The sequence below is a fragment of the Somniosus microcephalus genome, chromosome 7 (assembly GCF_052327205.1).
Source record: "Somniosus microcephalus isolate GS21.2 chromosome 7, FLI_Smic_1.0, whole genome shotgun sequence".
Taxonomy (NCBI): domain Eukaryota; kingdom Metazoa; phylum Chordata; class Chondrichthyes; order Squaliformes; family Somniosidae; genus Somniosus; species Somniosus microcephalus.
In genome coordinates, this window is record NC_140993.1 from 35,198,828 (window position 1) to 35,213,475 (window position 14,648).

At 44.9% G+C, this 14,648-nt stretch overlaps 1 protein-coding gene across 1 annotated transcript; it reads right to left on the reverse strand.

The window, feature by feature from the left end:
- Positions 1-1,677: 1,677 nt before the first annotated feature.
- On the reverse strand, positions 1,678-13,221 carry LOC147114603 (uncharacterized). Its single transcript, XM_085992395.1, has 2 exons — positions 13,117-13,221; positions 1,678-3,603 (listed from the first exon to the last, which is right to left on the reverse strand). Exon 2 carries the CDS (start codon positions 3,547-3,549, stop codon positions 2,650-2,652), a length of 900 nt encoding a protein of 299 aa, XP_085848521.1. The 5' UTR covers positions 3,550-3,603; positions 13,117-13,221; the 3' UTR covers positions 1,678-2,649.
- Between the last annotated feature and the right edge of the window lie 1,427 nt (positions 13,222-14,648).

Consider the following 14,648-nt stretch of genomic DNA (forward strand, 5'->3'; position numbering starts at 1 on the left):
AATAAGGTGGCGTCGTGCGGCCCTTGGCCCTGGTCGCTCCCTCCTGGGAACGTACTCCTGCTCCTCCTCCTCCTCCTCCTCCTCATGCTCCTCCTGCTCCTCCTCCTGAGGTGCTGGTCCAACGTCAGGTGGCAGTGCCTGAGTCCTGCGGATAGCCAGGTTGTGTAGCATGCAGCAAACCACCACAAATTGGGAGACACGGTCCGGCGAATACTGGAGAGCTCCTCCGGAGCGATCAAGGCAGCGGAACCGCTGCTTGAGGACCCCAATAGTTAGCTCGATGATGTTGCGGGTGGTTTGATGGCTCTCGTTGTAGGCCTCTTCAGCAGCGGTCCTGGGCGCGCGGAGCGGGGTCATGAGCCAGGTGCACAAAGGATAGCCTTTGTCCCCGATGAGCCATCCTCTTGGGGGAGGCTGTGCCTGGAACATGTCATGCACAGTACTCTGCCGCAGGATAAAGGCATCGTGGCTGCTGCCTGGGAAGCTGGCATTGACTGCCATGATGCGCTGCTTGTGGTCACATACCAGCTGCACATTCAGAGAATGGTAGCCCTTCCTGTTGCGATACTGCTCGCCATGCTCCAGAGGGGCCCGCAAGGCAGTCAATGGCGCCCTGCACCAAGGGGAATTCCCCGAGTCTGGCAAATCCCAATGCGCGCTGATGCTGGCTCTTGAGGGCCATGGGGAAGGAGATGAATTGGCTTCTCCTTCTGAACAGTGCTTCGGTCACGTGGCGGATGCAGCGATGCGCGCCATACTGGGAGATGTTTGCTATGTCCCCAGCAGCGTATTGGAAGGAGCCGGTGGCATAGAAGTTCAATGCCACCGTCACCTTCACTTCCACCGACAGAGACGTCCTGCACCTGAGCTTTGTCCGCAGATCTCGGCGAAGCAGGTGGCAGATCTCTGCAATCACCTCCTTTCGGAATCGGAGCCTTCTAACACATCGCGCGGCACTCATGTTTAGGTAGGAGCGCTGCTGGCGGTGTAGCCTGACTGGGTAAGGCCTACGTGGCCGACGCCTGTAGCCCCCTCTGCCTCTAGCCAGGGCTGCCCCTCTCACAATGCGTCTGCGAGCCCTACGGACATGGCGCTGCAGCTCCGCGTTGGCACCCCATGCAGCCCCCATCAAATCCTGGCAAACAGTCTAATTTCCAAATGGCCACTTGCAGCGCTATGGCCTGAGTCCAAAAATACCTGGCTCTTGCTGCTTGAAACCAGTTAGCTATCCTCCTTGTTGTGTCTCCAGAAATGTGTTGCACAAGACTGTTTTCTGAAAAAAGGCTGGCCTTTATACTGGAGAGGACGTTCCCTTTAATTAGCGCCCCCCGGGGCCCGCGCTGGTTGTGTTGCGTTCCTTTTTCCAAACGCTCCGGCCGCCCGCCGCACAATGGGGCGGTCCGACTGAAGTTTGCAATCGGGGCGGCCAAAGGGCGATGCACGAGGATGTGACGTCATTTTCTGCGCGCGCATCCGGGCGGGCGCTAAACTTTGCGCCGGCGCTAACGGGCAACTTAATTTGGGGCGGGGCGCAAACTGCGCTGCGCCCGGGCGCTACACGCATAGCGCCCGGAAATCACTTCTCTTAAGGCGCTAACTGCTGGCGCAAGCGACTGAAAATCTAGCCCTAACTTTTGTAAATAGTTAGCGAGAGCAAAAGGAAGATTGGGGCTCTCACATGGGGAAAAGGCATTTTATTAAAATGGACAAATTTCACACGGCACAACATTAAAATTAGTTTTCCAAGCCCTTACCCTTTGTTTAGCAGGTCACTATTCTGTTAAAACCCTAGTTACATCTAATCCCTTTGGGTCTAACTTATAGTGGGGAATTGAACAGCGTAATTACTGTGGAAGAGCCAAAGTTTTCGCCAGTTTCAATGATTTGGCTGATGACACAGATTGTCGGCTCTGTGGGGGATCCACAGCGCAGCCTGTTTCGGAGCTGCCAATGGCTGGCCGCAACTTTGGGATTTCCCCATGTTCCTGCAACTCCCGAAGCTGCGGTCAATTTCAAAGGCAGAATGACAGCCATCATCCCGACCGCAAATTCCAGGCCCATACTCTATTCATCATAAGTTACTGTTTAGCAGCATATATATACGTAGATATTTGATTAAGAAAGATTTACATTTAAATGGTACTTTGATCTCTCAAAAAATGTTACACCCCTGTAACGGCTGAGAAGAAAATTGGCCCAAATCTGTTCTCACGCAGAACGCAGAGGTCACTTTATACAAGATTGTACAAGAATAACCTATGTAGCATATCAGGTGGAACACAGGGATGGTGTAAACCTGTGGTGAAAACAGGATTGAATATGTGCTTACACCCAGAAAATACTTTGCAAACCAAACAAAAAAAAACCACATCTCCTTAAAATAAACAATCTTTGTTAAATTGAAGAAAAGCTGTTTTGAATTTATTCTGAGTTTTTGAAAGTCTATACATGGTAAGTTTAGCTCCCTAAGTCATAACTCTGCAAACTTATTTTCTTAAGTATAGTAGGTGCATACACATGATAAATACATGTTGTGACTCAAAAGAATGCAGTCCATGTTCATGAGCAAGTTCCACAGCTAACAGGCTCAAATTGTACTCAAGCCCTCCAGGCCATAAACTTTCAGATGCTCAAAAGAGAAACGAGTTCTTATTTATTGTCCCTTTTGGGTTTCAAATAATCAAAGAGAGGTTCGAGCCCCTCTTCTACAAGGTCTGCCAGTGGTTTAGCAAGGGGGTTACGTTTGACGTGAAGCCCCGTATCTAGCGCATGGCAGGCTATCCTTTCCAACTCAGTCAGCATGGGGAGGTTTGTGGGAAGGTTTTCAATGTCATTATAGTTCACATTGAGCAGTTTAAGGGGTCTCATCAAACAGATTGATTTGGGCAGGAATCGAAGCCTGTTTTTCTCTGCAATAAATATCCTCATGTTTTCCAGTTGCCCAACACTTTCAGAAATACTTTCAATTTTGTTGTGGCCTATGTGTAAGAAAGTTAATCTTCTCATCCTGTAGACACACGTGGGCAATTGCACCAATCGATTGTTGCTTAAATTGAGCTTTTCCAGTTTTCTCAGTTCCTCCAAGTTCTCGGGGAGAGATGAAATCACATTGTGTGAGAGGCTCAGGACCTGCAGCTTTTTGCACTGGCTCAGTTCTGATGGCACTTCTTTGAGACAATTCCAATCAGCGAATAGAACCTTCAGTTTCCTCAACATTCCAATTTCTTTTGGCAAAGCGGCCAATTGATTTCCCAGCAAATTTAGTACGACCAAATTATGAAGGTTCTCGATGCCAGGACTGATACTGAGAAGGAAATTATGTGACACGTTGAGTTTTTCTACTTCAGTTACCTGCCAAATAATTTCAGGGATTTCTGTCATTTCCATCATTGCTAACCCCAAAGAGCTGTAACCGTAAACGGTCTTCAATTGGCTCCTTATCTCAGCAACCAAAAGTACTTCCTCATCTTCTGAAGGAATTGGTCCTTTCCTTTTTATTGATTTTCTTAGCTCTTCTTTCGAAACAGTCTTCGACGCACAAATTCCCATCCTTAATTGCTACGGTTCCTATATAATTTTTTCCACGGTTTACGTATTGGTGACCTGTAAAAGTAAAATTGACAGTGTTCAAGATAATACACCATTGCATTAAGCAAGCAATGTCAATAAGACTAATTAAGTGGTCAACATATATACCATATATATATACTATACAGGTTGCATTGCACTATAGTTTTAGTTTGGCTTTGAGCCAAACTGCGCAATGCCATTCGGGTACAAGCACTTGGCACAGGGAACAGTAGGAAAGGCAGGAGGTGGATAAAGATGCTACAGTTTTGAGGGAATGTTTCTGGCGTATGACTGCGACTGCAGCGGAATCTGCTAGCCGCATGTGTTGGATTACACTGCAAGGAATACAGGGCTTCCAGATTGCCTTGGAGTGAGTGAGAGTCTGTGGTGCAGTCCCCAGCAATTGCTGCCAGTCTCAATATCGCTCATGAATGCCCAGACTGCTGACAACCAGGCATTGGGCTGACCTCCACTATGGACTGCCTAATGGAAGAGCTGGGACAAATGGGGAGAGACAAGATCACGGATTTCAGGAGTGTGACCAATGCTATTGTCTCAGTTATCACACCGATCAGATCACACTGAAGGCATGATCAGAGCGGGAATAGGATCTTTGTTGGTGGATGCCACATGCTTTCCAACCTGCAGCACCAACAACCAACTGTGTTTCTACACCGCCCCCCCCCCCCCATCCCATCAACTGCTGCTGAGCCTGAGAGCACGCAGAGCAGGGCCACTGCCCTCCCAACCCCACCGCCACCACCCACCCCCGAGAGGCAGTCACAGCCTGAGCCATCTTGATTCCAGGAGCTCAATCAGGGACTCAACTACCAACCCCCACAGCCCTAGTCCTGTTATAGTGGTCACGCCAGGTAGAGGCAGAAGGATAGAAAGTAGAACACAACAGACGCCTACTTATAGGAGGGGTAGGCATGGTGGGGAGAGGGTTTAGAGGTAGGCAAATAGATAGGTTTGCATGTAAATAAAGCGTATTAGAGCACTGCAAGTGATGGTTCTTTGTGTACTGGCTCAGAGTTCTGTTTCGTTTTGTTATGATAATTGGTGGGAGTTTCTCAGTGTTTTTAGGTGGTATTGATCAATGTTGAATTTGATGACTCTGTCTAACTCTTGGAGCAGTGATTCTCTGACCTGTCATTATTGCAGACCAGTTGATGTTTGCCATGTCCTCTATTACCTCCTGAAATGTTCCTCATGCATGTTATCACTTTTACAGTGACAAGGAGAGCGTAACTAGCCTGAACCATGGCTCCACGTCTTCTCACTGGAGGTCCCAAATTTCTCTGACCTCAGTCTCCAAATGCATTGCAACCGGTTCTGGGGGAGGTGGGACCAGTTCAAACCGGACGGTTTGCACCTGGGCAGGGCCAGGACCGATGTCCTAGGGGGGAGTGTTTGCTACTGCTCTGGGGGAGGGTTTAAACTAAAATGGCAGGGGGTTGGGAACCTGAGCAGGGAGACAGAGGAAAGGGAAACAAGGATAAAAGCAAAAGATAGGAAGGAGAAAAACAAAAGTGGCAGCCAGAGAAATCAACGGTTTAAATCAAACATGGCCACAGTAAATAATAATTCTAATAGGTCTAAGTGCGTTAAAAAAAAAAGCCTGAAGGCTTTGTGTCTTAATGCAAGGAGCATTCGTAATAAGGTTGATGAATTAGCTGCGCAAATAGAGGTAAACGAATATGATTTGGTTGGGATTACGGAAACATGGCTCCAGGGTGGCCAAGGCTGGGAACTCAACATCCAGGGGTATTCAATATTCAGGAAAGATAGGCAAAAAGGAAAAGGAGGTGGGGTAGCATTGCTGGTTAAAGAAGGGATTAACACAATTATAAGGAAGGATATTAGCTCTGATGATGTGAAATCTGTATGGGTAGAACTGAGAAATACCAAGGGGCAGAAAACGTTATGCAGAGGTTGGGGATGGCATTAAAAGGGAAATTAGAGAAGCATGCAATAAGGGCACAGCAGTCATCATGGGTGACTTTAATCTACATATAGATTGGGCTAACCAAATTAGTAACAATACTGTGGAGGAGGAATTCCTGGACTGTTTACGGGATGGTTTCCTGGACCAATATGTCGAGGAACCAACCAGAGATCAGGCCATCTTAGACTGGGTATTATGTAACGAGAAAGGATTAATTAGCAATCTTGTTGTACGAGGCCCCTTGGGTCGGAGCGATCATAATATGATAGAATTCTTCATTAAGATGGAGAATGAAGTAGTTGCCTCAGAGACTAGGGTCCTGAACTTAAATAAAGGAAACTATGATGGTCTGAGGCACGAGTTGGGTAGGATTGATTGGGGAATGTCACTCAAAGGGTTGACGGTGGATAGGCAATGGCAAACATTCAAAGACCGCATTGATGAACTACAGAATTTGTTCATCCCAGTTTGGCATAAAAATAAAACAAAAAAGGTGAATCAACCATGGCTAACAAGGGAAATTAGGGATAGTTTAAGATCCAAGGAGAGGACATATAAATTGGGCAGAAAAAGCAGTAAACCTGAGGATTGGGAGCAGTTTAGGATTCAACAAAGGAGGACAAAGAGATTAATTAAGAAGGGGAAAATAGAATACGAGAGTAAGCTTGCATGGAATATAAAAACTGACTGTAAAAGCTTTTATAGATATGTAAAGAGAAAAAGATTGGTGAAGTCAAGCATAGGTCCCTTGCAGTCAGAATCAGGGGAATTTATAATGGGGAACAAAGAAATGGCAGACCAATTAAATACATATTTTGGTTCTGTCTTCACAAAGGAGGACAAAAATAACCTCCCAGAGATGTCGGGGAACATAGGGTCTGATGAAAGGGAGGAACTGAAAGAAATCAGTATTTGTAGGGAAATGGTGTTAGGGAAATTGATGGGATTGAAGGCCGATAAATCCCCAGGGCCTGATAATCTACATCCTAGGGTACTTAAGGAAGTGGCCTTAGAAATAGTAGATGCATTGCTGATCATCTTCCAAAATTCGATGGAATCTGGAACAGTACCCATGGATTGGAGGGTAGCTAATGTTATCCCACTATTCAAAAAAGGTGGTAGAGAGAAAACGGGGAATTACAGACCGGTAAGCCTGACATCGGTAGGGAAAAATGCTAGAGTCCATTATAAAAGATGTAATATCAGAGCACTTGGAAAACAGTGACAGGATCAGACAAAGTCAACATGGATTTACAAAAGGTAAATCGTGCTTGACTAATCTACTGGAATGTTTTGAGGATGTAACTGGTAAAATAGATAAGGGAGAACCAGTGGATGTGGTGTATCTGGACTTTCAGAAAGCTTTCGATAAGGTCCCGCATAAGAGATTAGCGTGTAATGTTAAGGCACATGGGATTGGGGGCAAGCTATTGACTTGGATAGAGAACTGGTTGGCAGACGGAAAGCAAAGAGTTGGAATAAACGGGTCTTTTTCCGAGTGGCAGGCTGTGACTAGTGGGGTACCGCAGGGATCGGTCCTTGGACCCCAGCTATTCACAATATATATTAATGATCTAGACAAGGGAACTAGTCGTAATATTTCCAAATTTGCAGACGACACAAAGCTGGGTGGGTATGTGTGCTGTGAGGAGGATGCCGAGAAACTCCAGGATGATTTGGACAGGTTGGGTGATTGGGCAGAAGCATGCCAGATGCAATATAACGTGGATAAATCTGAGGTTATCCACTTCGGTGGCAAAAACAGGAAGGCAGATTATTATCTGAATGGCAATAGATTGGGAGACGGGGACGTGCAATGAGACCTGGGTGTCCTTGTGCACCAGTTGCTGAAGGTAAGCATGCAAGTGCAGCAGGCGGTTAAGAAGGCAAATGGTATGTTGGTCTTTGTAGCGAGAGGGTTTGAGTACAGGAACAAGGATGCCTTGCTGCAGTTGTACAGGGCCTTGGTGAGACCACATCTTGAGTATTGTGTGCAGTTTTGGTAGCCTTATCTGAGGAAGGATGTTCTTGTCATGGAAGGAGTTCAGCGAAGATTCACCAGGCTGATACCTGGGATGGCAGGAATGACGTATGAGGAGAGATTGGGTCGATTGGGCTTGTACTCACTGGAGTTTAGAAGAATGAGAGGGGATCTCATTGAAATTTATAAAATTCTGACAGGACTGGACAGACTAGATGCAGGACGGATGTTCCCGATGGTCGGGGAGTCCAGAACCAGGGGTCACAATCTAAGGATAAGGGGTAGGCCATTTAGGACAGAAATGAGGAGGAATTTCTTCACCCAGAGAGTGGTGAACCTGTGGAATTCTCTACCACAGAAGGCAGTAGAGGCCAATTCATTAAATATGTTTAAGAAGGAGTTGGATATATTTCTTAAGGCTAAAGGGATCAAGGGGTATGGGGAGAAAGCAGGGACAGGGTACTGAATTTGGATGATCAGCCATGATCGCATTGAATGGCGGAGCAGGCTCAAGGGGCCAAATGGCCTACTCCTGCTCCTATCTTCTATGTTTCTATGTTTTTATACGTTTCTATGCACTGATCTCTGATAGGTTCAGCTATGCACTCCAGGGACATTAGGTGCAGTTATGAGGGTATGGGAAAATACAACACCTCCTTCTCTGATGTTGCCTGATCACCCTGGCACTCAACATCATTCCTGTTCATCTTCTGCCTCCTCCTCCAGGTAGCATAGGTAAAGCAGGAACATAGGATCTTAGGACCTGCTAGATGAAAAAAGACGAAGGTCCATCTTCTGATGAAAGGTCATCGACCTGAAACGTTAACTCTGCTTCTCTCTCCACAGATACTGCCTGACTTGTTGAGTGTTTCCAACATTTTCTGGCTTTATTGCAGATTTCCAGCTTGTGCAGTATTTTGCTTTTGTGCCAAGGTCCATCTTGTCCGCCTTCTACCGTACTGGTAGTCGCATGATACGATAATGGAATTGTTAACTGATCATGGCAATAAGTCTACAACAGACCCAGACATGATGCAAGGAAAACCCCAGTAATGGAGAGCTTTGGAAACCATAGGTCCAAAGTCACCTGTTCCTTCCACGCACGCTACACTTACCACATGTCACGCCTCAAATTACTCATACACTGTAACCCAAAATGTTATTTTCTGAAAGGGCCATCGTTAGATCCAGTGGTCGTGAAAGGCGCTATATAAATGCAAGCCTTTTCTTTCTTTCAGTTTGGTGGCTGGGCTTGAACATGAAAAATCATTGGTTTTCTATCAATTCAACAGAACAGGAATATGTCTCATTATGAACAATGAAACCTAGCCCAGGGCTCATAAATAAAACATGCTATTCATAAAGTTCTTTTAATCAGTGTACCATAGTCATGTTTCTCTATGATTTTACAACAGGATAACACATTTCAGTTATATCTTTAAATGTGTTAATACTTTAAAACATTATTATCTCAATGATATAATGACGTTTCATACAGAGAATAATACACACCTGGAGATATGAGACAATAATGTCACCAAGGAAGGAAGTAAATTTGAGTAATTGATAAGTGTCATCTGAACTCTTTGGTGATATTAGTCTCATAATCACTTCCAGCCTCAATTATTCTTTATGATTGTTGATAGTTTTGTTCCCCTTTCACCATGTTATTCTGTCACGGTCGGTGTGACTCAGGAGACTTTGAGTAGTTGTTATGTCATGACATCTAAACTAAAGGACCAACAGTTCTGATACAATAACTGTAAGGTTACCTAGTGATAATCAATGATTGATTACAGGGTGCTCAGTGACTATTCTCCCTCCCTTTTGTGAAACAGTTTGGAATATCTCACTGTGTTAAAGCTGCTATATAAATGCAAGTTGCTGAAATAATCTAGAATCATAGAATAATACAGTGCAGATGGAGGCCTGTGTAGGCTCTTTGGTAGGTCTATCCAATTAATTCCACTCCCCTGCTCTTTCCCCATAGCCCTGTAATGTTTTTCCTTCACGAGTTTATCTAATTCCCTTTTGAATGTTACTATTGAATCTGCTTCCACCAGCCTTTCAGGCAGTGCATTTCAGATCACAATAACTCGCTGTGTAAAAAAGTTTTTCCTCATGTCACCTCTGGTTCTTTTGCCAATCACCTTAAATCTGTGCCCTCTGGTCACCGACCCTTCTGTCATTGGAAACAGTTTCTCCTTATTTACTCTATCAAAACCATTTATAATTTTGAACACCTCTATCAAATCATCTCTTAACTTTCTCTTCACTAAGGAGAACAACCCCAGCTTCTCCAGTCTCTCCACATAACTGAACTTCCTCTTTCATGGTACCATTCTAGTAAATCTCTTCTGCACCCTCTCTAAGGCCTTGACATCCTTCCTCGAGTATGGTGCCCAGTCATCCAGTCAATATCTATGACATAGATCTGAGTTCTCAACATTACTCAATATGTAACCCAGAAGAACAACATCATCACCTTCCCCTTTGATGGTACAAGGCAACAAACAGTAAAGTATCTATTAAATATTTTATTTTATTTTAGTAATCTTCTCCCCTGCTTTCCTGAAATTAGCAACACAGGCTTTCAAGGGCATTGCAGCCTCTCCCCAAAGCCATGAGCTGCAGATAAAATCAGACTCAAATCCACAGAAGCTTCGCTGAACAATTAGCCATTAATTGACTTCAGGGTGTGCCTATTTAGATCACTTGGCCATAGGTTCATCACAGCTTCATTTTCACAGCTAACCATCACAACCATACTCTTGACTGCCCATAAGCAATGTCATGAGGCAGAGCTTCCACCGTGAGGCTTGTGTATTTTATACAAGTACATTTTTTATGATGATCTCCTGCAGTGTTGCTCATGGTGAGCCAGAGGATCCACTGTCTGCTCTCTCAGACGGACGTAAAAGATCCCACGGCACTATTTCGAAGAAGAGCAGGGGAGTTATCCCTGGTGTCCTGGCCAATATTTATCCTTCAACCAACATAACTAAAAAACAGATTATCTGGTCATTATCACATTGCTGCTTGTGGGAGCTTGCTGTGTGCAAATTGGCTGCCGCGTTTCCCACATTACAACAGTGACTCCACTTCAAAAGTACTCCATTGGCTGTAAAGCGCTTTGAGACATCCTGTGGTCGTGAAAGGCATGCTATAAATGCAAGTCTTCTTCTTCTTCTTCAATATAAATATTTGTGCCATGTAAGGGATAACATCAGGGCCACTGACGAACATGGCTGAAGAAACCACATTTTGTTTGTATTAAATGGTATCCGGTGCTTCAGGATCGAGTTCTCTGACTGTGTCCATTATTCTATGCATAACACACATTCCTTTACCCGCAAATCTAACTTTTATTCCTTACCAGTTTTAAAGCTAAGAATGCACAGCGTGGTAGTACGCAAAACGTTAGATATCTGAGGGTAGAAATTGCACAATTTTATATGGTGCAATTCCGGCTGAAATCCAGTGAGGGGTGGGGAGGAGAGGTCAGAAAATGGGGGAACCGAGTTCTGCCAGATTTCTGCCCTTGTTTAATTCCACAAGAAATCCCGACCCGATGGGAGTGGGTGGTTTTCTGATGTACTATAGGGAGTAATTGTCTGGATGCATTATCCCACACATGGCATGTAGATATATTTTTTATCATTCATTCATGGGATGTGGGCATCGCTGGCAAGGCCAGCATTTATTGCCCATCCCTAATTGCCTTCGAGAAGGTGGTGGTGAGCCGCCTTCTTGACAATTGAGTGGCATGCTAGGCCATTTCAGGGGGCAGTTAAGAGTCAACCACATTGCCGTGGGTCTGGAGTCACATATATCACAGATCACAGAAATCACAGAAACCCCACAATGCAGATAGAGGCCATTTCGGCCCATCGAGCCTGCACCGACACATATCCCACCCGATCCCCGTAACCCCTACACCAACACATATCCCACCCTATCCCCGTAACCCCACGTATTTAATCCCCCTAACACTGAGGGTCAATTTATCATAGCCAATCAACCTAACCCGCACATCTTTGGACTGTGGGAGGAAACCGGAGCACCCGGAGGAAACCCACGCAAACACAGGGAGAATGTGCAAACTCCACACAGACAGTCACCCGAGGCCGGATTTGAACCCGGGTCCCTGGCGCTGTGAGGCAACAGTGCTAACCACTATGCCAGATCGGGTGAGAATGGCAAGTTTCATTCCCTGAAGGACATTAGTGAACCAGATGGGTTACATGGCCACCATTACTGGTACAGGTAGACTATCCTTTATCCGAACTTCCGAAAACCGAAACCCTCTAAAAACCGAAAGTTTTTTTGTTCAGCGTAAGCCGTGCGCACGACATGACCAGAGTGGCGCACGACTTACGCTGAGCAGGGCAGAGGGTCACTGAGTTCCCTCCTGGGTAGGAGATTGCAGACCGAGCCGGGCAGTGTGAAGGAGGTATACCAGGAGAGTGAACCCAACAATACAGTGGCCCGTCCGATAGCTGCAGCGGCCTGTCCGATATTCTTTTCTCCCCCCCCCCCCCCGACCCCCACCCTTTCGGATAAGGGATAGTGTATCCTTTATCCGCACTTCCGAAAACCGAAATCCTCTGAAAACCAAAAGTTTTTTCATTCAGCGTAAGTCGTGCGCACGACCCCGACCCCTGCCGACCCCCCCGCCGACGCCGACCCCCGCCGACCCGACCCCCGCCGACCCTGACGCCGACCCCCGCCGACCCCGACCCCCCCGCCGACGCCGACCCCCGCCGACCCCCCTGCCGACCCCGACCCCCACCCCCGACAAATTTCCCAGTCTTATAAAATACCTTCTGAAATCCGAAAATTTCCGCAAACCGAAACACGGCTGGTCCCGAGGTTTTCGGATAAAGGATAGTCTACCTGTACTAGCTTTTTTCTTAAAATTCCAGATTTATTTAATGAACTGAATTTAAATTCCCCAGCTGCCGTATATGGGTGCAGGCTTATGGATTATCAGGGTCTTGTGTCGGGAATTTCCTGAGAGCCGTCCCGCTCCGCAGCCATAATCTCACTAGAAGTACAGTGGAAACCCTATTTACCCAGATAAACGGGGTGAGGGCGGTGGAAAATGGGAGCAGTTCCAATGAAATTCCCAGCCTTGCTCTGCTTATGAGAAATGGCTGTTTATTGTCAACACAAGATAGGAATAATAGAAGAAAGGCCGAGCTGTAGCTTGAGTGTCATCCAATTGTAAAAAATTACGTATCAACTTTTATAATAATTAATATATATATCAGTGTATAGGAGGTTACTCAGCCATAAAAAAACGGAATAATATAAAATAATATAGAATCCTGGGGGTTTACTCAACATCAAGCAGCCATTTGTAATCTCCTTTACATAGTTTCATCACTTAAGAACCAATTCATTAATTTCTAAAGTGTTAGTAAAACCTTTGCATGAAAATGTTTAAGGCTATGAACAACACTGCATCAAGTCATGACTGAGTTTTGGTTACTCTAACGCTGAAGCGTTTTAATAATCATCAACAGCACTTGCGTTGCTCAAAGCAGTATTTAAAATCAATGCGATAAAAATATGAGCAGCAATGTCATTTTCTAAATACGACACATGTACTTACAACTAATAAAGTCAAGCCTTCTCGCTGAGCTCCGTACACCGCAGAGAGTGCATCGCTTTTGTAATTGCTGACGAGGTCAGTTAAAGTGATACCGAATTTGAGAATGCAGCTGCTTCTGTCACTTGGCCTTATATAAGAGTGATAGAACTTCTGGTATACAAATAGATCACTCATATTACTCGTTTGATTTTTATTTGTTGCCTTAAGATTGCCTTTCGTTTTCAATTAACTAAGCAGCTCTTACAGGGGAATGAACGTCAATACACTTGAAGCTCCTGAGTTCCGCCTTAATTTTAAACCCCGTGTATTTTCTCAGATTTTAGGTCAACTTGCGGAAAAAAATCCATTCTGTTGTGTTGCGCCCAGCAAGAATCTGGAATAAAGAATTGGATAGCTTAGGACTTAATCATTTTTGAGCAGTCCAGCCCTGATTTCCAGACAGCAATAAAGCAGAGGGTCCTTTAGTGACATCAAGCAATGGATATACTATATTATTTGAACAGTGACAGACGCATTTCTTCATACTTTGCCTTCATCTTCTAAAGATTAACTTGACATCATTTTCTTATATGCTTTACAACACTGCAAAAATAAGTAACATTGCAGGGTGTGGGCCAGGTCACGCGTACAATTTCCTTCAATTTATTTATTTTCAGCAATTCACCACACAGTGTGAGCCAGGCCATTAATACACTCTCCTTTTTATTATGAAGAAAAATGTGGGGGGAAATGGGCTAATAATGCCAGAAGCCTTCTCAAATTGACACATTAATCTGAATGAGGGAGTTGGAGTGTGTTTGGTGCATTCACTTTTTTGTCACGTGACATCCTTTGCCACAGCAGCATAGCAGTCTTCATGGCTAAGAGGTTCACTGCAGCACAGGTCTGGTGCAGTGGTACCTCTGACACCTGGGCTCATTATCCAGTCTAGACTCATGGGATGAAAGTTTCATTGGCTGCAGACTGTAATTCATAATGAGAAAGTGATAAGAGGAGCAAAAAGGGAATATGAAAGTTAACAGGAGAATTCTTTTATAAATATATCGGGCCGGATATTCCGATCCCTATGGGTGGGTACGCGCTGTGTGCACACCCATAGGGACATCGGAAATGCCGGATTCAGGCATGTGAAGCACATGCGCTGAAAACCGGCATTTCCGATCCGTCAAGAATCCCCTTGACAGATCGGACGCCTGCCCTGGAGAAGGGCCTCTGTGGGGGGAGAGTTCCGCTTTCTGCAGAACCTCCGCCCACAGAAAACCCTTAGAAATCTTACGCCTGGTAAAAGCAGGCATAAGGCCTGCTGTTACTAGCATAAGAGTTGAAAAAAGTTTCAAAAAACATTTTTTTCACTCATTTATCATTTAAAAATACTTTTAAAAAGGTAAGTTTATTTTTAGTCCCGTAAAAAACATTAATTATTTTTTTCAAAAAATTAAATTTTTGTTTAAAATATTACATTTATTGTAATTTCAACTAATTTTAAAAATGTGATTTTTTAAATATATATTTAATGTTTTACTGTGTTTTTG

Bases quoted from the DNA above. Each gene is read 5' to 3' on its own strand.
- LOC147114603 (XM_085992395.1), bottom strand. From the start codon at position 3,549: ATGGGAATTTGTGCGTCGAAGACTGTTTCGAAAGAAGAGCTAAGAAAA.